Raw genomic sequence first — 23512 nt, 5'->3', positions numbered from 1 at the left:
AATTTAATAAAATTATGAATATTTTTTAATAAACAAAAATTAAATAGTTTTTCGAAATATCTGTTTATTTCATATTTAAACGAATTGTTCCGCAACTTCTTTTATGTATCTCTCCGAAAATCGAGTTTTATATAATTAATTTTTCAAATATTAAAGGTCTTACAAAAATGTTAGAACTTACCTCATTCTCGTAATATGTATCGTAGTGATCTATGAAGCATTGAGTTCTGTCCGAGTACTCCGAGATTGTCTCGTTGGTCCACCATTGCCGGAGATTTCCATCGCCGTCGTAATGTCGACCGCTATTGTCGAATCCATGAGTTAATTCATGTCCAAGCACCGTGCCGATGGCGCCGTAATTTAAGGCCCTGCGATCATTACAAAAAATTGCTAATTTTGTCATTAAAAAATTTCATGCTTCTTGCTGCTTATTGTTTACTTTTATCTTATTATTATATTCATTTTTATATTATATTATTTCTCTATTTTTTATACACATATAAAGATAATAATGCAGTAATTATTCCTATTCTTACTCAAGACCCAATTCATAAAATGGGAATTGAAGAATTCCGGCAGGTATGGCTGCACGTGTGAATAGTGAAAAAAGAGAGAATATACGTTAATGTAACATTAATAACAACCAGAGAACATCTCAGGTTGTTTTCAACTAAATAGATTATTAAAAGTGTAATACAGTAAAATTAATCAGCGTGTTATTTTAACAACAAGAGATCAAGTTATTACATACTTATATGATTAAGTTGAAACGTGTGGAACGCATTTACATCGGTAGGGTCAGTTGCCCAGCTGATTATCCGTAATAAAGCGAAGCATGAAGACAAAGGAAACCTCAGTATTGACTTTTATTGACGACAATTCTCACAATTTTTCACTTACTATGACTCGTTGAATAAATTATCGTCATATAGGCACGTCCACGTGGTGTTCCATTGCAATCGAACGATTTGCATCATGTTCTCCAGATATTTCGTTTCCGACAGGTCTATCTAAACATTACAACAGATCAATATTATGCAAAATACATAAATAATACTATTGCATTATCTCAAGTAAAATTAATGTACGTATAATGAAAATTCTACAATTAAAAAAACGTTAAATGTGTATTTTTCGCAGATTCTTCCTGTTTTATTATAAAAATTTATTATAGAAAATAATTTTATTACTGTATATTAATTTTTCACAAGACTTACGCCTTTGTAATACTCGTTGAGCTTCTTCTCATTGAAGAGCCACGGGGGAAATCCAATTTCAGATTCCATTTTCCGGCTCTTCTCGAGTGTCGCTTTTCTCGTTGACTGATCCATCCAATCTGTCTTAATGACAAGCGAGGCGAACGCCTCTTTTATATCGTCCAGCATTTCCAATACTTTATTGACTTTCTTATTGTGAAATGTGGGATCTACGTACAGCCGTGATACCGCCATTCCTGCAAGTCGATGATAGACACCATTAATTGAAGTCCAAGATATATCGTGAAAATATATTTATTAAGTCTAAATTATAGAGAAAATTAGGTGCCAGCTTATTTACTATATACATTATAAAATGTATTGTTCCAGTTTTAATCGAAGTCGTTGTACATACCCATTAATTCATTGACAACTGACGCACAAAGCAACGACTGTGACTCTGCTACTTCCACGTCTGTTAACTCATTCACATACTCGTTCCAAATTTCCTTGAGCTTGTTGGACGAGTGGGGCACCACAATATCCACAATGGCCCACCAAATGTAGCTTTCTGAATCGAAATTGAGAAAACTTTTTTGAAAACTGAATACCAAATTTTTATGTCAAAATAAAAACAGCGCAAGTAACTTAATTAGAATTAGTTTATATACGTATAAATAAATATAAATCAGGAAGACATACCCAGCTCTTCCTCCTCGTAAGCAGTTAACACCAATGCCACTTTTTTCAAATAATCCAAATTGCCGATGAGAATTTTATCCTTGTCAAGATTCAACGTAACGATACCCTCGAAAAGGGATTCAATAAAGGGCCGCCAAATCAGTTTAGGCGTTAAAGACGAATTAGTATCCGTTACATACTCGTCTGTCAACTGTTGTAAATCGTCTACCATCAGAAAATCGTCATCGCTCAAGCCTTCTAAGGAAATACTCTTATTTTTATCTGCACGTCCCGCCTGCAAAACAAATTATTTCTACAGTCAATCAGAGAAGATGCCATTTTAGAATCTTGATAGAAACCGCGCGCCGATTATTTGTTGATCTTAAAATTTTCTTGTTGGAACAGCAAATACACATATTTAAATCAATTGTCTATTAAATTTTTTATGCCGATAAGCATCCCATTAAAATGTCTAAAGAATTCATGATGAAAAATATTATCCCAGCCAGGGTTGACGTATACTTTCGAACCTGGACTCCTTATCCGTGACTAGTGTCTTTATCATTGCACAAACCGATAAATCTTAAAGAGAACGTTTTGTTTCAGACGTGAAACAATAATAAGTAAATTCTTATTTTTATTTTCACAATTTTTGCCTATGTGAAGACATTAACTTAGAATTTGTTTAGCCAGAAAATACTTACGTAATAAATAAGGTTGCTTAGGTTATAAAGCATATGAACAAATTCTTCCAATTCATTATTGTCCATTATCAATTCATCCTCCGAGGTACATTCATTAACAGTGCCATTGTAGATGACTTCTTTAATAACATCAGTCATATAGGTGAGTTCGGCGTCTTCGTTCTCGAGCAACATAGCTTCATCATCTAAATCACCTCGTTTTCGTAGTTGCGATCTGATGGTTCGCAACCGCTTCTCCACTTCTTTATCGCTATTATTATTATTATAATCAATTTATTGCCATATATTTGTTGTGTATTAAATAAGTTTCAAAAGACTTAATAGTAATAACAATTAAAAATTGTAGAATAAAAAGTGTACGTACGCGGGAAAAGGATTGGAATGATCCGGAAAGTGAAAGGCCATTATGTTTCTGCTCCTGTTCCTAGGATCAGGCATGAGACCGAAGCCAAAGAAAACGTCGTAGCCCAAAGTTCTTTTTATCGTAGCGAGTTGCTCTATGTAATTGGTCGTTGTGTTAGTAACAAACGCAGGCAACAGGGGCAAATTTAATAACTCCAGCAAATAAAATAATGGCGACAAATTGAGTTCGTTGATGGTATCTGAAATTTATCTTGTTATGAGAAATATTCTAAAAGTTTAAAAATAATTAGAAGTTACACGTATTACTGCGGACTGTTACTTGTGTGATATATGTACATTATGTTATAATTAACGTGTCTCTGATTAAAGCAGTGGCTTCTTTAATTGACATCTACCTAATTAAACAAAAACAGCAACGTACACACGTCCATGCAGCTGGTGAACAGAGTCTTGGCCTGCATCACTGCCCAGGGTACTTCGCTGGCAGACATATTAACTTTTAGCAAATCCCTTATCTTTCTGATTACGCGATCGCTGCGCTCGCTAAACCAGGAATTCGTCAGGCTGGAATCCGGGATGGGATGTTCCTGCGACCATCTGCCGCATGCATATCTAAAGAAAAGAGAAAGAAGAAAATTTCACGTATCGTGAAGATCATAAATGCAGCTTAAATAAATTCTTTAACCAAGCGGATTAATAATAATAAAAAGAAGACAACGGTATTAATTGTTACGTTTTCCGACGAATGTAGCGTTAATTCGTGATACGATGTCTCACACAAGCGAGTGAAAGTGAACCGCGCGAATGCAGTATTGCGTAACATGTAGAAATAATAGATTTGCAGAGTGATAGAGAAATTGCGCGAATGTTATAATTTCGCGAGGTGCACATCAATTACGTTCGTTGTACATACAATAATAGCACGGCACCACAATAAATTTACTCACTGATAAAAATCATCGCAAGGATTTACCGATACGTTCATAGATTCCTTCAAACTAGCCGCTAGGTGAACAAAGAAGAATAAATAATTGCTTCCAGGGTAGTGATTGCCATACATTTTTCTTTTTATTGTTATACGCAATGTTTGTTCACGTTAATAATAGCACAAGTATATACATACAATCACCAGTTATTATAATAACTGCATACTACTCACCTACTCGAACGCAATCCTCGCTATCACATATCTTCACCATGCTCTTGCGTGCATCTGCAACAACAGTATTATACGTATAAAATATTTCTAGAATTGTCGACAACTTTTTACATTTTATCACCGTAAATTTATTGCATCTTTTTCAGTTTTCAATTACGCATCAACGTAACTTATTATACTTTTATTTAATCACATCCCAGTCTTCTTACTCCCCATTAAATACAAACAGTTACGTAACATTAATATTACAATTTTCTCTCCACTCAACAATATAAATGTAACATGTTATATATAGCGTTTTTTGAGTAGAAAATAATAACATTAATGTTATCTACTGTTAGTTGGTATTTACTCTTGTATGTATTTGCGTGTTTAAATACTTCTTGCGTATCTTTTGAATAAATTACGTACTTCAATAAAAATGTATAATTAAAGACTAAAGGTATCTCGGTATTTTTATTATGGAGAAAAACATCAGATTTTGCCAAGAAAATTATATTTAAAAGGGGATGCCCGGTAATCTAAGGAAGATTTGATATAATATACATATATTAATTATAAAAATCTCACGTAGAGCGCTATAGATCCTCATATAATAACAATGATGGACACGCGATACAAAGTTCTTCCGTGGAACACACGCGCTACGTTACACGATCCATGTCCCATGTTTGTTAAAATATTTACACAATGTCAATGGCGATCGAAGATGCTAAATGGTTTTCCAATAATTTGTCAAGGATATCTAATGTAATTGCAAGGTATTGAAGGGGATATATTAAAGCATCGTAAGAGTTGAGTCATTTCTTTTAAAGGGTACTTCCTGTTGTCACGTCTATTGTCTAAGGTTATACCTACTGTAATTTTGATAAAGTTAGTTCACAGTTGAAGGACTTATTATAGATACGATAGTGAGACATAAGACAAATGCAATGACATTTGACAAATTAAAAATATCTTTACTTTAATTCTAATTTGTGTGCATTATTTTTTTAAGTGTATTATTTTTGTAGCAAGTAGATACGTTAGGCAACATTTCTTATATCAACAATGCAAATGTTGTTCGTTGGAGAATTAAACATATAAATAATATGACATTTTCCCATAAAAATTTGATACATATTATGTAATTTAAATACATCTTTAATATATGTACAACATGAATAATAATAGAAGATAGCCTCTATCGGTCAAGCTGGATCTTTAATTCATCTTGAATATAATTCTATCTATGACAAATAAGATAAGTTAAAGAAAAAATACTTACAAAGTACTGCAAGCACGACAACTGTTATGAACAAGGAACCCACCAGGAAGCAAAGGATTATCACCGTCAGATTAGAAATCTGCGTTCGCTTCTTGAAGCTACACACATAACAGATCTAGTTAACGGAGGCTTTGGATTAATCTATTTGCAGTGAGCAAATATGTTCTCGATTTAATAAAACGATTTAATGGTCACTAGTTAGAAAACTCTCGTTTTCTTACTTACAAAGTTTTCCTGGATCTTATCGACACTAGGTGATTTTGGCTTCCGACCGAATAAACGGACCCTTCATCCTCTGAGGAAAAAGAAAATACAATAATATCCAGTCAGTGAGACAAATTACGACATCATTCCGAGAAGCAGCAATTATCACGTAAATTTTCATATTTCAAAAATTAATCTTTATTTATAATTATACTAGTTTTTAAATGACAGAACAATTAATATCTATTGAGAACATGCATCAATTTTTTAATAAGTATTATATTTGATATATTATAAAAACTATATATTTATAAAATACTATGTTGCAAAAATTTTATTTTATTTTTTTAAAGAATATTAAAATTATTGAGTGATCTACATTTATTAATTTAGGCTTCCATTTACACATAGCCTGCTTTTGTTATCGCACTATCAAAATAAGGTCATCTTCACGTTCAATAGATTTCAAAAAGATGATAGAAGATAAAACTAAAATTTCTTCTCCGAATCAATTATTACCATTTTCTTTCTCCTAATTGATTTAATTATTTCAAACCAATCAACCTTTTTATATACGTACAATCTTTCTTTATAATTTTCAATATTATTGGATGTAATGAAATTTTTTTGCGATAATTTTAATTTAAGTATTTTAACAAATAATGCTTTTTTTGTTAGTAACAATAAGAGCCAAATTAAAATTTTATTACATACAAAATAAGAAAATTAACGAAACAAATATGAAATAAAAATGTTTGCTCTTATAAATTAGCAGAATCCATTTATAAATTTACTTTTTTATGCAATATTTTTACTTCTTTCTCCATTTCTTTGTAATTATGTTTTCTTATTTATTTCATTTCTTGAAAAGAAATGAAAGAAGTGCTAAAAGAAGAGATATTATTATTAACAATAAAAATCATGGTATAATTATTGTTGTTATTTATGCTCAATTGTTATATTATTTTTATGATTATTACGTTAGTATCATATTCGCCATCTGGTAGTTCGTAGAAAGCATGAACAGGCTCGTAATATAAAACTTGCAGAACCTTTTCTGACTTCAACTTTAGTAAAATATCACCGGCTACGAGAACATTACCGGGTTACATGCATATATACGGTGCACCGGAAAAGAAAAGTCAGGTAGACAAGCTAGCGTGTAAAAATATAACTTACTGCGCTCGTTGTTCATGCTGAATGGCCCACTGACCGGATCGAACTGACGACACTGAACACCGAGTCGAGCCGGACAGACAACGTCGGGTGTCCATACGTTCACATTTTCCCAGTGGTTCTCGTACCTCGTCGTCGAACCAATAACAACGGCGACCGAACGTCAATTTTCCCATCCGACCATCCGCGCGATAACACCCACACGCCTGCGAAAAATGGATAACACCGGGTATCTTCCATCGATGGCGAGCCTTCTACCCCTTCGATATCATCGAGTACGATAGTTTACGTACGTGTCGGGGATAAATCGAGAAACTCCAGAGAGAGTAATAAAAAAGAATTAAATAGGGATTTCTTTTGTTGTAAATTCTAAATGTGTATTTCAGTTTAGGAAAAATAAAGAATTTTTCTTCCTTGACATAATATAGAAAGATTCAAACGTGCAATATAAAAAAAATTAACTCGCGTACGAATTTATTTTACCAATTTTTCATATATTCTCTCTATTGGAAAATATGTATTTTTAATTATTCAACATAACATACTTAGTAATTTTTACGTATTTACGTATAATTATATTCAATAAAAATTTTATATATTATATTCTATAAAATAGTAGTGTACCTATTTCTACGTTTTTAGTTTTGCAACTTTTTACAATTATACAACTTTTATTGTACAAAATGAAGGTAATTAAAGACACATTATGAATGTGTGTATGTACTTATGTATAATTTACAAGATATAATTACAGTTATCAGGCTATGAGAAATGTTAAGAAAATAGTATTACTACAATATGCAAAGTAAAATGTTTGTTCTGTGAGAACACGCTTCTATGTAGCCTGAAACGTGCGACTAATATCGTCGTTTTCCTTTTTTCTTAATTCATTTAGAGTTCAACGCTGACTAATCGTAAATCAATGCATATTGTTATTTACGCTCGCTCTCCCATTTATACCTGCCGCATGAATCAGATTAGAAATCGTGCTCAACTTGAATGGCATTTACCTATACAATTTAAAAGAGAATAGATACAGCACAATTTAGAATAATATATACATAGAACAAAGTAATAAAAATGTAATCTTAACGTTCTCATAAAATCATACATATTTATCAAGTTATATTCATAGATCCAATTTAAATCGTATTCATTACATTAAAATAGTAATGTTAACTGAACATGAATAATAGAAGTAATGAGTACGGCCGTAAGCCTTTTATTTTTCTTTCAAACCACTCTATCTCGTAATCGAATTTCCGCGGGCAAAATAAAATTGTACCGATTTCGTAACAACTTCCGCTACTTCCACTTTACGCAAAGTGAAATCCACCTTTTGCACGCGATCGGTCGTGTCATGAATTGGATTACAACGCGAACGAAACAATTAACAATTATTATTACGATATACAGCACGGACAGAGTTGGCACAAGTCTTACCTTTAAACTAGAGCCATGCTATTAGGAAGCTCCGTTTGCGTAAAAGCACTTCCTCAAGGTAGTTACAAAGTACACTGAACGTTTATGCAATATTACTTCTGTTGCGACCTGCTAGCTGCATATAAATCTCATTGTACTTTGCTATAAAACTCTAGAGTCCTACGTCAAGTACAAAGACAAGCAAAGAAAGGTTAAAATTATCTAAAAAGGCTTAAATAAAATTAATAAATAATACTGATCATATTATTATGTTGCTACTATTCTATAATTTTTTAAGTAATTGTCCTACTTTTGTAAAAATGAGTTTATAAATTTAATCACATTTGTTATTTTACGGTAATTTTACAAGTAAATTTATAATGCAAATAAAAACTACAATAAAACATACCAATGAATAAATTCATTGATTGTTGTGCAAAGTAACATTATTGAAAAATTATATATATATTATATCACGCACAATATCAACTGTACAACTATTTTTTTATTACTCTATTAATTTACAATTACCAGTTGTTAATACAACTAACAATTAGATGAGAAAAGGATCACGTATTAATAACATTGAATCAAAAGGATCGATAGATGATTAATAATGGTTATTGGCAATTTGTTCATTGTTAGAAAACGCTGTCATCTCAATATCGCAGTTAAGATACATTGAATATCAAAGTGACAGGACGTGTCAAGATTGCTTGTAGCGCACGTGCAGTGGGCGGCGTCCGGGGAAACACGTTTTACCGCGGAAAAACGTTTATTACGAAGAGAGAAAGTATGCAACAACGCGTGCTACGTAATGCACCGCATGCTGCATTCATTATTCATGCAACCGTTCTATCGGATAGATAGCGTGTGATCGCGTATTCGCAAACGTGCTCCCGTTATTGGGGAAGTTGCTCCAGTTCCTTGGTAAGCGGTCAATAGAAAGGAAATTTATTTCGAGTAGTGCCTGCTGCTCGTCTACGAAATTATTACGAATTCGAGACGACACGGGGACACAAATATGACGTTGCAATCGATAACCACCTCACGAACGAAGGCGAATCGATTAAGAAAACCGACAGTTCTTGGCGACGTTATACGAGTATCTTAAATATCCCTTATTTAAAATAAAGTTACTTGGAGAACCGTGCGGAGATGCTCACGATTGAATTACGGTTCGCTTAATAAGAAACTAAAGAGGGAGGAGAATGAAAGACAATGCAAGATCCGGATGAAGTCTTCCAATTAAAATTTGATTTCCGCTGGGTAAAGTCTTTTAATTAAAAATTAAAGATAAAATCTTACCATGCCGCTTTGCTCGCCATAAATTCGATGCGTATCATTCAGCGCGTACAGCGTAATTCGTCAAGATAAAATACCGTGTCGAATGCATCCCCGGATTGCCGTATAAGCTCGAGCTGATTCTGATCTAACCGCGATTGAGATTCGAGCGTTATTAGGTAGTTCACCCGGCTGACCGAGGGATACATTTGTCGGGATAGTAATCAAGATTTATCGTCGTGAGATATGTGCTACTGGCAGACTGGGAACCTAATTAAATGCCCGTGTATGTAAATTATTATATGTATAGGTGTTAGTGTCGCGCCTAGCAGCGAGCTCTACGCTCGAATGAGTATTACCCGACTTGGGGGCGTGATCATTAACAACGGCTCGATTAAAATCAACGATAGGACGATATTTTCTGCCAACCGGTTCGAATGCGAGACGTTTCGGTAGTTATCAGTTGGACATCAAAGCACATACAACGTATGAGTTAATCACGGTCTAGTAACGTGCGGTATAGAGCATTCTGGAATCCACCTCGTTTTCATCACTTTCTCTTCTCATCAATTTCAAAAAAGCATATACAGGAAAGTCCTCCGTTACAAGATAGGATTTCAATATAAGATAGTAAGCTTTTAACACCCAGATTCAACCCCAAATCTTTTTTTTCGCAACGATTACGCGATCTAATAATCCGTTTTTCATCAAACACTCCAAGGGCGATAAATTCATGGTGGAACCAACAGACGATGCCTATTAATTTAGCAGAAACTCCGCTATTTCATATTCGAAAGCCGTCTCATAATAGCGGACTTTCCTCTCTATGTATATATCGGACAATAACAAAAGAAAATTATGAAAATTAATATAAATTTAATACATACGAAACTAGATTTCTAAAAACATCTTTTTTAAACGCAAAAAACTAATAAACGTAATAAATAAAAGCTATTTAGTAACATACAGGTGAGACGTTGCAGATGGATGAAAGTTAATAGGAACTTATTAGGAAGAGGCAGGATAATAAAGCAAGTTTAATAAAGCAGTGTAAAATTATGACAAAAAGAAGACAGATTGCGCAAATAAACGACTTGGCGATCGCAGTAGGTAATGTACCTCGCGTGATCGCATTTTGGGGCCATAGCGATTCTCTTTTTACTGTCGTTGCAGCGCGAGGAAACGCCTGCCTATCCGTATGCAGAAAAAGCTTGTCGCAAGCAATAATTCGCAATGCACCTGACTGCTACGGCAGTTATAATTGTATATATTTGCCAGTCGGCTACGCACCGTTGCGAACTGAGCGGCGATGTTTTATGAGAAACATCTGTTTCCATACATTATTCTGCGGAGATTGGCTGGCATTCTGCATTCTCGAGTCTGAAGTGGAAAAATTGAAAATCCCTGAGCGACGTGCGGTATAATTATGGGTGGGTGGGCAACGTGGACTCTCCAACACACCGCGGTAACGTTCACTTCGCTGTAAATGGCTCGCTCGTGCCATTTCAGAAAATTAATTGGAGAACGTAAGAATTTTCAACGGGATACACGCCATATCTATTTTAATTTTACCTTAGGGGGATATATCTGGCTCACATTTCATTGTTAAAGAGTAAAACAATAATTTTTTAATCTTTCAATCTACATTTTAAGCTCGGAATTAAAAAGAGTCCACTTTGGCAAAGAATTCAGCCTTTAGAGAAATTAGCCGAGAAATTTAATTCGTTTCAAAATTAACCTGTTAGGTAATTATTTGACGTAACGTGACAATTTTTTTCTGCGCAATTTTATATTTTATGTAATTTCTGTTTGATAAAAAATGTGTACTTAATAAATGCGTTCACCAAAGCGTAGTTGCGGTTTGCTTTCTCTCGGGAGTATACGAGAATCCTTACGAGAATTCATAGGAACGTAGCGCATTGCTAGCATGCACCAGCACGATTACGAGCTGAAATGATTGCATAATATTCGCGAACGCAGTAGAAATAGAGCAAAACGGTCATCGTACAAACAAGACATACGATCGGTGGAGCGATCGCGCGATCGGATATCGTGTCCCTTTTTCCCGCAGAACAGTTTCGCCGAGGTATGTGTAATTCCTCCTTTCCTGTTGCGCAATCGAAGCAGGCGGCACCCAGAATGTTCTCCAAATGAACGAACGGATCGTAAAGACACTCGTAAACCTTATGGAAAAGCGTCGACTTGATGCTGAAATCGTGCGGTGCAACCGCAAGAGATTCTAAGAACCTAATAAGATTAATCAATCGACTGAATTCGCCGGCGTGTTTTGTCGCCGGCTTCATTTTTTTAACGAAAACCCTGATTCATTCATAATAAATGCTCAGACGGGAAAGCAATATACTCGAATGAAAAAATTAGCGTAAAGAGCAAAACTACGCCTTAATAATTTAGAAGGAACAGACGGTTGCAATTTTCAAAATTGCAGGCAAAAATAATGATATGATACTAAGACAATAATTATTAAAAATAGATATACAATAATAAAGGGGGGAGATTGAGATGCCAATTATTAATAAAAATTGAGCGAATAATTTTTTAAGCACGACTACTTCATTGCTATGCTTTGGCGTAGCGTAACATTATGTAAGTCGCACCTAAGCTATCGGTTAGCCTACTTAGAAGTCGATCGGATCAGCCGTATTGAGATCCGATGACTTGAGGGCCTCTCAACTCGCGTGCTCGCGTAAAGATACACGATCGGTCTTACGCGCGCGGTATCGCTACGCTTGGCGCGAGACACTAAAGAATCAAGCAGACTTCGCGAAAATATTGGACACAATCATAAAGGAACTCAAAATTAATTCTAATCATTCTAATGTCACAATTAATGACTACGCACTAATGGCGAATTCGGTTGCCTGCACTAGTGCGCACTGAGTGCACACTAAGGCCTGTTTATAGTCGGCTCTTACATTTAACTTTGTCTTAAATACACGTTCAAAGAATATTCAGTCAAAAAACGATCCGTATAAACGTTACACGGACTATTTTTCTGGATAAAAAATATCAGTAAATTCTTATAATTGTCTGGAAACAAGGCTTAGGCCGGTATTCATAGTCGATTCTTATTTCAAAATCATCTTAAGTGTCGTCTTAAGACGCTAATACGGCTCTGTGATTGGTTGAAAACACATTAAGAGTATATTTAAAATAATCTTAAATATAAGAACGGACTATGAATACCGGCCTTAGTGTGAACTCAGTGCGTACTAGTGCACCAACCGAATTTGCTATAAGATACCATCGACCAGTACACAAGGTGGTTTCGGTTATTTCAAAAGAACAGCACTTATCAGTAAAAATCTTTGCGACATAGCAACTAGTGTAAAAAAATTCACTAGAATCCAATAAATCTGAAGATACTACGGCGAGTTTTAAAATATCTGAAAGAATTTTAACGTTGCTAAAAATTGGCTGTTGTTTGAAAGTATGTTGGTTTTAAGTACGTAGGTGTTTAAAAAATATGTTAAACGAACGAAATTGTTATATACACAATTGAGAACCATTTGCAGAACTTGTTGAACTATCTCGATGTGGCGAGCTCGTATCGATGAAGCGTATCGTGACAGTCGTCACATCCGTGGCTGTCGAGGCATTTCAAGGATCCACGCGAGCGAAGGAAGTTTCTCTGTCAACTGATGCGGAAACGCCGGTGGGGCGCGATTGCGATAAATTGTATAATCGAGTCAGTCGATTAATTATGTGTGTGCGACAAAAAAAAAACATGCGCGATTCGCATCGCGGCATCGAGTGCACGGCACCGGCAGCACGACGAAAAGAATAGCGACCGGCTTTAGGGTGGCTCTGTTTGGACTGTCCGTTGCTCGGCGACGTTAGATTGATTCGTAGTCGAGGCGTTTGCATAAAGTTTCCGCAAGAAGAACCTTTCTCGCGGAATGGACAATGTAATCAGACGGGTATGCAACCCGATCGAAGTAGATAAGGAAGTTGTGACTTTTTCATTAAAAAAAAAAGAAAAAACGTTTATATTTTTGCGTGAAAAGGAAATCCTTTAAGGCTCAGATGAATTAGATATGTTGAAGCCGCACACATTCATTAAATAAACGCTGTGATCGGCTTAGTCGACAAAGTGAGCGAAAACACTACATTAAGCTAATACTAGTTTGTGCGATCGAATTATGTAGCTGGGACCGTGAAGTACAGTCGAGTAGCAATATTAATGAAGTTAACTACGCGAAATTGACGTATTGTTTGACCGACCATTACCGAGAGCTCCAGCAAACCAGCTATCGAGCTGTTTTGCATGATTGACTTGATACGTATTGCACCATTAGCGGTTGCCAGTGAATATCCAATCCAATAAACTTCAGTAAATATCAAACAAACTGCGAATTTGTTCCAGTTTTATTTGAACTAATATAGCTTTGCTTTTAACATCTATTTTATCTACTTTGATTAATCTAGCTCTCGTTTCATTTTACAATTATTCAACGTTTGTATCGTTATCGCATTTTATCTCTGCAGTTTCATCTCATCTTATATGCGATCTAAGGGTTAAGAAAAAAAAACTTTGGTGACGTAATGCGCTATTTTGCAATTACGAAAGATATGCACTCGGGGCAAGATCGAATAAAACGACGCATTTTATCACAAGACGTAAAAATCGACTTTTATTATAAAATAAATAAAAGTGTTGCTGCCGGAAGACGAATAGTGGGGACAGGAAGAGATGGCCGCAGTGTGTGATGTCGTGGTCTCTTCTTTAATACGCCGCACAGAATTTCGATGTCGACGGAATGAGATGGCGAATGAGCACGAAAGGACCTGATTTGTTCATCGGTGTTCGTACGATGCGTGTCATATGTAGCGTCAAGGTAAAACGAAAAGAAAATGTGAGAGTGACGGGGGAGGCTTTTCTCAAGTCTGATTGCCTGGTCTTTCTGGGAATGGTCCTCGGGAGTGGCCCAAGACATGGCGGCTATCCTGAGGCAGTCGAATTTCATTTCGATCTGCCAATATATTGCAATTTTGCGAACGATATTCCTCCGTGATCCTCGATCCTAGGACTCGGAGATCCTCGACCCTCAAGGCCGGAACATCCATAATCTTCGGCGAGCGATCTCGCGCGGAATTGAAACGTCTTGCCGATGAGATAGAAAAAGAAAAAGCTCTCGGCAGAGGCTTCGCTCGTTGTTCTCGTTCACCAATCGTGGTGGTCGCTAATTCGCTGCCTCATGTCAGCCTCAGGATGGCGGGTTCGGCATGGACCACTCCGGACCAGCGGGTCTGCTGGCTCAGGTGAGGGGATCTAATGCCAGTCGCCGCCGTGTCCGTGGGTGGCCACGTTGGTGACGCTGGGCTCATAGTGCGGCGCCGGGTTGAAATGCTCGACTCCCACCAAATGCGGATGCCCTACGTGCCCACCAGAGTAGTGGAGGCGGGTGGTGTGGTCGTTACCGTGGAGGGCGAGCGGGTGAGCCTGTACGCCTGGGATGGGGGGGTTGCCGGCAACATGGATGTGCTGCGCGTGGTACCCCTAAGCATCAAAGAAAACAAGCCGATTTCGTATCACTTGTCCGAGTTGTTTCTTACGTAATACTAACGGTCTAATAATCTCGGAAAAAATCATTCTTTCTCCGGGGAACGTAATCCCTCATTACGAAATCGTTCCGTCGCGAGTGAACGCAAGGGAGTTTGAAATGCTTGAGCAACCACAATGGAAACTCCGAGACAGAAATTGCACAAATAAACGCGATCAACTTGATACAATTGCAGCCGCGTTTCGACACGGGGATAATTTATTTAATTGAGCAGAAAATCCAATGATAAATCAATTATTAGATATTAATACTGTGCAGTTATTGTTTTGCACCTAATTATCTCCAAACATTTCCGCTGATTTTAGCAATTAATAATATTTTAATATCTCATCAAACCTAGTTCTATTATATATAAATGTTCATTAAATAACTATAATATACGTGTAATTACTTATTTTCTGTAATGCGTGTGCGTTAACTTGGAATTTGAAAAAAACAATAAATATTTCAAGTAAGATAAAAATATTATGAAATAGTTATTATAACTTTTTAAAATAGTAATTGTAAAATACTTACAGCACTGGCAACAGCCACAATGGCGAACAGAACAACCTGCAATAAAAGAACATCATTTGATATTTAATACCAAAACAAATGCTAAAAATTTTACTTTTCAGTATAAGTTCTAGCAAAAACGTTTATAATCGTAAAATTACAAATAAATAAAAAATGAGAGATATACTATCTAATAAAGAAGATTAAAAAAATAAGAATAAAATAAAAAATACATGTAATGTATAAGTGTCATGTTATAATATTAAATAGGGGACATAAAGTTTTAAAGATACATTAAATGAGGTAAAGTAATTATCCAAATAATTAAATTTATAACATATAAATGTACAAGGCCTGTTTTCCTCTATTCTGCAATTTTGCGTGCAGATAAAAGTGCGTGTAAAATGAAAGTAAAAGTGATAAATCGAGGCGGCAAAGTCGTCGCGGGTGAAGGGAAAAACTTACGAATAACTTCATGTTGGCGAGCGGTGGTTTTTCTTGTGTTATGCGAGCAAACACTATGTCTTCAAGGGGCGACGCGGTATGCTTTTATAGCAGGTCCCTGCCCAAGTCCAGGCCCACTCCAGGGCGTCAGGCGGGGGCACGACGTAGCACGTCACACGGACCCCTTTCACTAACCAAGTAACCACGCGACCGACACCCTTTCGGGCCCCCTTGTTAGGTGCCCGCCCAACCGCGACGTCACGCCTTGTCACGCTTCCGATATTTTCGATATCAACGCCAACATCACCCTTGAAGATGCTGAAGATCGTGAGATGTGGCTTCTCAAAGAGGTAACTGTCGTTAATCTAGTTCACCGCAGCAATCGGTGAGTGTGAATGTGAATATGAAGTAAAATATGCTTTTCTTGGGCAAGAATGGCGTGTTGAATGGCATTGCCATTCAACTACAAATTACAATGATTAAATCGACAATAATTCACGCGATAGTTTGCGATTTTTTTTTTAAGGAATTGCAACGTTTCGTAAGATTGGGTAGAAGATTTGATCTGCGCTGGTTGATTGACTTATCTATTTATAATAGTAACACGGTCTAATTTTCAATTAATTAGCTCTAGATTAATTTTGACCTAATTCTAATCACAACGTTTATTTAACCTTTGTCCAAGTTTAGCAAAATTTCATAACGGAAGGTGTGTTGAGACCTATTACATGATTTGCGATTTCTTTTTTAAGGAATTACAACGTTTCGTAAGATTGAGTAGAAGATTTGACCTACGGTGGTTGATTCACTTATCTATTTATAATAGTAACACGGTTTAACTTTCAATTAATTAGCTCTATATTAATTTTGACCCAATTCTAATCATAACATTTATTCAACCTTTGTCCAATTTTAGTAAAATTTCATAAGAGAAGGAATGTTGAGACCTATTACATGATTTGCGATTTCTTTTTTAAGAAATTACAAAACGTTTCGTAAGATTAAGTAGAAGATTTGACCTATGGTGGTTGATTGACTTATCTATTTATAATAGTAACACGGTTTAACTTTCAATTAATTAGCTCTATATTAATTTTGACCCAATTCTAATCATAACATTTATTCAACCTTTGTCCAATTTTAGTAAAATTTCATAAGAGAAGGGATGTTGTACCCTATTACATGATTTGCATTATTATTTTTGCGTCTTGCATACATCTTACACAATTATTCTTAATATTGTTTATTACATTTTGTTATATAATTACAGCATAAAATTTGAGACATGTGTAGATATACAGGGTGTTTGGCAACGGGTGGAACAAAATGTAAAAAGTGATATATATATATATATATATTCTCTCTCTCTCTCTCTCTCTCTCTCTCTCTCTCTCTCTTTCCCCCATGAAATAATAAAATAAGATAAAAACCAAATGTAGCGAAATTTCGGTGTAGGCTTCGGTTTTTATCACGTAAAATCGCGATTTTACACGAATTTTCAAACATTTATAACTGAAATACGAAGCCTCCACTGCAATCTTGTTCTTCTTAAATTTTCGTCTTATTTTATTATGTAGAATCATTCCTTAAATTTTATCTCACCTGTTGCCGAACATCTTGTATGCATAAATTTATTATGTTTAATTTCATTCATTTCACTAATACGTGTTTTAATTACAATGCTTTAACTGTAGTTTTGACTTTTATTTTCTAATTTTCTACTTATATTTAAGCAACATTTAAATATATGTATATGGTAATATGACTTGATTAATAATTTATTTAATAATGCAAGAGTCGAGAATAAACCTAAAATTTAAAGGAATGACATATAACGTAATAGAGATAAAGTTTTACTACTGGCGCACATCTGTACTTTTGTAACGTAAAATTATTATCATTTTCTTGCACATATTTGTTATATATAAAAAAATCTGTAAATCGAAGTATATTGAAATTAATATCGAATTAACTTTGTAATGGCAGCTATTAATAAATATAATAATTGTATTGCTCCCTAGCTGAGTTAAAACGGGCGCTAAACGGGCTGTTATTGCATATTGCTTTGCTGCTATAATAAATGTTTCATTAATAATTTAATTAAATGGTAATTAATTCTGATTACAAAGTGTCCTAGTTTACAAGCGGTACAAGCGAACTTTCATAGACTTTTAAATGCAACCTCGTCACACTGCATGTTGACTAGTAAACAAGTAGTCTGTGCCCTGTTACACTTGACTGATCTTGGAGACTTTGAGAATGCGGCTCGGAAAAAGCTGTGAGGAAATTGTAGAACGGTGTATAGCACGTGTACTCATTTAATAATATATTGCACAATTTGTTATTTTGCATACGTTCTACACGTAACCGTGCCGGAATTTATTTCTTTCGCTCGAGCTCTATCGCAACTAGTCGTTATCACTCCCTTCGGGGGAAGGGAGGAAGAATGGAAGAAAAAAAAATTAACGCGAATAAAGGTAGGCATACAAATATGGAGGCGGAACGGAGGAAAGACGAACGGGCTGAGAAGGACGTGCTGGGTGGTCGAATAAAAAACGACAATGCAATTCCTGGTTTATCACAAGACGTACACAAATCAACTTTTATTAGAAAATAAATAAAAGTGTTGCTGCAGACAGTGAAGAAAAATAGGGCGGGATTCGAGAATGAGGGGGAAAGGGAAAACGCTCTCTCTGATGTTGTGATGTCTTCTTCAATATCACATTTGCCGCACGAGAATTTCGGTGTTGGGATAAACGGAGGAACAGAAAAAGACGCGGGTGTTCGTGTCCATGTGTATTTGTGTAAGGCGTGTCATATGTAGCTCTAAGATAAAGTCAAGACGAGATTTTTTTATTCTTGAGTTTGGCTGCCTGGTCTGCGATCCGCGAGTGGTCCACGATTTTTTTTTCCGTGTCTCCTGGGACTCCAAAAATTCCCCGGGGACGCTGATTTTGACGATTGTCAATGGATCCTTGTCCTTATGTTTGTCTGTATTGCAACTATATTTAGATTCCCGAAAAACCAGATACATCGTTGACGGAGTTGTCTGCTGTCATTGTTATGATTGATAAAACTCGGGATGACTGCCATTTCGGTATGAACCACTCTGGACCTTCGGTTTTAGTCAGGGGGCATCGTTAGACGGGGGTCCTTAGATTTACCAGCCGTGTCCGTGCTTCACGACGGAGATGGCGGGTTCCGGGGCGGGTACGTAATGCTCTTCACCGACGAGATGCGGGTGCCCAACATGGGGACCGGAATAATGTAGTCTAGTCACGTGGTCGTTTCCCTTGATATGCAGGGGAGCCGGATGTGGGGCTGGGATGGCGGGCTGCTGGGGAATGTAGTGCGCGTGGTAGACGTGCTGTAAATGATAACAAAATAATATTAACACTATGTCTAGAATATTTAAATATCGCTTTTGTGTACGTGTAAAAGTAATTGCAATTGACAAAGCAGAAAATAATCAATTATAGAAAATAATTCAAATAATGTATGTGTTAAAATTTTTTAATGCAAATGTTACATGTATTGATATATGTATTATAAACTATGCAAAAATATTCATTTATATCAATAATCCGTAAGAAACATTGACTTTGAAATTATTTCGCAAAACCACTTCGCAATCAAACGATGTTAATTCTGTGGCATCAATAATTTATTATAAAAATTAGAGCTGAATAAGATACTAAGTTAATTTGTATTATTAAAATTAACTGTTAAACTTGTATTGAAACAAAACTTTTTGAGTTAAAAATGTGTTATATATTTATGCGCGTTGTATTTTACTGTCGTTGTACAATAGAACTATGATAATACAAGGATAATCCATAATTATCAATAAAAAATTTAGAAAATTTTACAGAGATTTTACTCTTTCCTAATAAATACTTAACATTACTACCAGATTTCTGAACAGTTGTGAAAACGAATCGAACACAGGTAATCCAAGCTGCTTATCATTAATTATGCAACAAGGACTTGGAGGCGGAACAGGCGTTACGTAAACTAGCTGCACCGATTATTTCGGTGCAATTGAACCGGATTTCGTCACGGCCTGTTTATAGGTCTCCGATTAAGTAGGAAATCCAATTAGTTTACAATCGCGGACACCTACTTCGTTGCCGGTTCAGCTGCAGTTTAAAGCAAGAAATACACGTAACTGCTGATCAGATCTAGTAACGTAATGTAACATTAGAAATCGACCGGTTATTAAACGGACGGGGGAAGGCGCAATCAACGATACGAAATAGCACTTTCTGTTCGGTTTCCCGTTTGACATTTGCCGAAAACCGTTATTATTTACCTATCGTCTGTAATTAAGTAATTATGGCACTATCGTGTCAAATGTCTTAAGCAATAATATCGTCTTAGATATCTTTAGGTCACACTTGCGCAAGGTAAGATATATTAATTATCTCACTGCCTAGCGAGTATTTCTCGACTTCGGTCATGCGATAAACTGTAATTAGTGTTTCCTAACTTACTCATTGTTTCAGGTTCTGTTTCAGTCTTGTCGCATTCGCGGTACCGACTGGAAATATACTCTCATACGCTTGGTGTAATGTCAAGTGCTAAAGGTCTCTAGTTTTGGCGATATTTCTCTACTGTCATCGCCGTAGCGACTTCATTTCAACATTTCCCGTTAACGCATTACCTTCATCGGGCAATAAATGAATTTAGCCGACTTGTTTGCGGCTCTGCCAAAGCCGCGGAGAGGCGATCAAATGTATCTATCATGTAACACGATCGACCTCTCGGCGACAGTTTTCTACCACCATTACCTTGGCGTGCGCAACAGGAGCAGCGACCTTGACGTAATTGGGCTCGGGCGCTACCCAGGGCTGGGGCGCGACCCAGGGCTGGGGCGCGTGCACCACCGGGGCATGCACCACTGGAGAAGCGTGCACCACGGGAGCCGCCCAGGGCTGCTCGATCTGAGGTGCGTCAAACAGTCTGTTTCATATGATCGGAATCGATCGCCTTGGTAACACGGGTGTTACGTGAGGTTACTTTCCCGCCGAGTACGTCCAAAGTTACTCGGTCGTCGGAAGAGAAATAGAAGGAGCCTTCGTAGTCCACATGACGTTGATCAATCAGCAATGGTGTTTTTAAGAAATGAGGCGTTATCATAGGTCGAGAGAACATTGCCAAGAATAGAATGAGAATAATGTCGATGTAGAAACATCCACGAAGACGAGAAGAAAGATTAAAGGAGGTTTTATTACCAGTTGTGATTGTACAAATTTGTCGATCAGTAGATTAAAACTTATAGAGAAACGTAGCAAGTTCCAGTTCCTGCCGAGGTCAGAATATAAAAAGTACAGTTAAGCGAAACACGCCAGTCATGCTTGATGAACGACAATAACAGCGGCTTACTTTTGAAAGATTAATTTGCGAAAACTGAGAGATTAGAGAAATCTACAAGTCTTTTCCTCAAAAATAGATTAAGAAGAAGTGGCGATTACACAGACGGATACCTTAGTTAAAGTGCGTTTCCTCGAGTCGCTCGAATATCAGAAATGTTTAGTTATTTAAGAAGAAAGAAACGTTGAGAATCACTAAAAATTAATAACAAGAATGGAATAATTAAAGTTTGATTAATTACAAGAGTGAAGTCCAGAGAAATGGTAGTAACGTTGACAGGCAATTTACATTTGTGTTACAATAAAATTAGTATTTTACCATTACACGTTTGCGTATTCAAAGAGAAACAATAATTTAAATTAATATTTATAATACGAGCTTCTTTAAAGGACGATTATAAAGTACTTGCCTCATATCCAGCGCTGGCGACCGCCACAATGGCGAACAAAACAACCTGCAATCATAAAACAATATAATGCAGTGCAATGTAATGCGCACGCACAATAAATAATATATATAATAATGTAAAAATATATTATATACTCTGCGTATACATATTTGATCTTTATATTATGATACAATAGAAATTACGGAAAACCAATAATTAAACAAAATTATGAACGATTTAAATTAAGATATAATAATTGAAAATTAATTAATATTTTTAATTGACATTATTTGTATGTACATAATGTAAAATAAAATGGTTGAAATATTTATAGAATTAATTTGTATTATTAATAATGCAAAACAAATGCAGCAGAAACGCCTAGGCAAATGCAGAACTTGCGACACCGCGTAATAGAATCCCCACGATCAGTCGCAGGGGGATTATTCTCGGGCACAACGATTAACTTTTACTTCCTCGCGTTGTACACGCGAGGAGAAACTTACGAAGAACTTCATGGTGTGTGATGATAGTTTTTCTTGTGCGCTACGCGGGGAGACACTACGTGTTCGAGGGGCGACGCGGTATGCTTTTATAGCGGAGCCCTGCCCAGGCCCAGGGGGGCCCAGGGATGAGGCGGGGGCACCGACGATTGCACTGCTTTGGATGCGGACCCCTTTCACCAATAGCGGGACCCTTTCAGATCCCTTATTGGGAGGCTCGGTTTCAATCAGCCACGATCGTACCTTCCGGTACCAAGACGGGACCCTTAAGGACGCTCAAGGATCATGGCCCATCGAAGGAGGGCACTCCAAATGAAATCCGCCGCCGGTGGAAAAAGCAGGTCGCTCGAATAAAGAACACGAATTCATTTACGGCGCGAGACAGGCTACTAAATCTATCGGCAATTTGCAAAATCTGAGATGGATAATTTTTTTCTATTTTCAGGAATTGGTCTATTTCGTAAGTTTACGTGGGAAAGTGGATTTACATAAAGCTAAATTATTACGTTTCGCAAGATTGCATGAGCAAATAGACACACACGTATAAAGCTAAAGGAAAGTAGAACTGGACTATATACTCACCGCGTGGCTACACTTAATGCTTTGTTTTTAAATGTTTCCAATGTTAGAAGCAAAGATTTTTGTTCGGAATTAGAAGGTTTAACACCGCTAATCGAAAACATCTAGAACCGTTGCTACTGACTGTTAGTTTACCGCGTGTACTTCAATCTGTCTTCCGTCATGTTTCTTCTAACATTAGATACCACTATCCTGTTACGGAACGGATCACCTTGTACGAACGAATTGCACAACTTTGACAAACGGCACCACATCATATTCACAATCGTCTTAATAAGCACTGCTGATTTCTCGCTTCTCGTCGAAGATCGATCGTTCCGGATCCACAGATCACGGTCGTGATGTATTGATCACGTTGTTAAATCGCAGCGGTTACTAACCCAGCATGTAACGAGTAACGTTAGCAAGGAGTTCGCGTATTGCAGGTGCGCCAGGCGTAACTCGTGCTGATGAAGTCGGCTGATTAGGATGTAACGCGCTCCAGGAAAATCCAAAGGCGAGTTTACGAGAAAGAAAACGCGCTCGCGGGGTGTTTGTTTTTTTTCCTTTTTCGTTGCGCGACTTGCGTAAAAGACGTGCCGTGCAACCATAAAATAACAATTGGCCCTATCTTTCCGCGCGATATCTCGCCGTAACTGCCTCAGATGAAATATACGACTCTCGCGTAATAGAGCGTAATTACGTTATAATTC

The 23512-nt window shown here is 36.6% G+C and overlaps 3 protein-coding genes across 5 annotated transcripts in view; all 3 read right to left on the bottom strand.

The window, feature by feature from the left end:
* The window catches only part of LOC105559042 (neprilysin-11), a 15123-nt gene extending 1712 nt beyond the window's left edge, over positions 1-13411 (bottom strand). Inside the window, exons 1-18 of one of the 3 annotated variants that reach the window (XM_012007049.1) lie at positions 11478-11555; positions 10576-10836; positions 8194-8352; positions 6754-6956; positions 5596-5665; positions 5371-5468; positions 4104-4157; positions 3892-3949; positions 3366-3556; positions 2946-3183; positions 2582-2831; positions 1899-2172; positions 1612-1767; positions 1218-1453; positions 901-1010; positions 752-810; positions 537-585; positions 182-368 (exon numbers count right to left, since the gene is read on the bottom strand). In XM_012007049.1, the coding sequence (XP_011862439.1) occupies positions 182-368; positions 537-585; positions 752-810; positions 901-1010; positions 1218-1453; positions 1612-1767; positions 1899-2172; positions 2582-2831; positions 2946-3183; positions 3366-3556; positions 3892-3949; positions 4104-4157; positions 5371-5468; positions 5596-5665; positions 6754-6769 (2046 nt within the window). In that variant the 5' untranslated portion in view covers positions 6770-6956; positions 8194-8352; positions 10576-10836; positions 11478-11555. Of the gene's footprint in view, positions 1-181; positions 369-536; positions 586-751; positions 811-900; positions 1011-1217; positions 1454-1611; positions 1768-1898; positions 2173-2581; positions 2832-2945; positions 3184-3365; positions 3557-3891; positions 3950-4103; positions 4158-5370; positions 5469-5595; positions 5666-6753; positions 6957-8193; positions 8353-10575; positions 10837-11477; positions 11556-12968 lie in introns of those variants that run through there. The other 2 variants (XM_012007050.1, XM_012007051.1) reach the window with 2 other exon arrangements.
* Positions 13412-13895: 484 nt separating this feature from the next.
* LOC105559037 lies at positions 13896-16049 on the bottom strand. Its single transcript, XM_012007043.1, has 3 exons — positions 15999-16049; positions 15555-15590; positions 13896-14974 (listed from the first exon to the last, which is right to left on the bottom strand). The coding sequence occupies exons 1-3, from the start codon at positions 16008-16010 to the stop codon at positions 14747-14749; spliced, it is 276 nt and encodes a 91-aa protein (XP_011862433.1). The 5' UTR covers positions 16011-16049; the 3' UTR covers positions 13896-14746.
* Positions 16050-18548: 2499 nt separating this feature from the next.
* On the bottom strand, positions 18549-23077 carry LOC105559044. The gene is made up of 5 exons (XM_012007054.1): positions 23006-23077; positions 22245-22484; positions 21760-21804; positions 20768-20920; positions 18549-19344 (listed from the first exon to the last, which is right to left on the bottom strand). Exons 1-5 carry the CDS (start codon positions 23075-23077, stop codon positions 19138-19140), a joined length of 717 nt encoding a protein of 238 aa, XP_011862444.1. The 3' UTR covers positions 18549-19137.
* Positions 23078-23512: the final 435 nt, after the last annotated feature.

This window comes from Vollenhovia emeryi, unplaced genomic scaffold, assembly GCF_000949405.1.
Source record: "Vollenhovia emeryi isolate VEMERY1.0 unplaced genomic scaffold, V.emery_V1.0 DF939294.1, whole genome shotgun sequence".
NCBI lineage: Eukaryota > Metazoa > Arthropoda > Insecta > Hymenoptera > Formicidae > Vollenhovia > Vollenhovia emeryi.
Note: the sequence above shows the minus strand (reverse complement) of the source record. Positions and strands in the feature narration are given on the sequence as shown.

What these genes read in the sequence shown, in the direction of transcription:
- LOC105559044 (XM_012007054.1), bottom strand. Translation starts at nt 23,077, where the DNA reads ATGATGTGGTGCCGTTTGTCAAAGTTGTGCAATTCGTTCGTACAAGGT. An exon ending in CGTTCCGTAACAGGATAGTG is followed by an intron (nt 22,485 to 23,005) that starts GTATCTAATGTT and finishes TGGTACCGGAAG; the next exon opens with GTACGATCGTGGCTGATTGA. An exon ending in TCGCCAGCGCTGGATATGAG is followed by an intron (nt 20,921 to 21,759) that starts GCAAGTACTTTA and finishes GACGCACCTCAG; the next exon opens with ATCGAGCAGCCCTGGGCGGC.
- LOC105559037 (XM_012007043.1), bottom strand. An exon ending in TTGTGGCTGTTGCCAGTGCT is followed by an intron (nt 14,975 to 15,554) that starts GTAAGTATTTTA and finishes TTTGATGCTTAG; the next exon opens with GGGTACCACGCGCAGCACAT.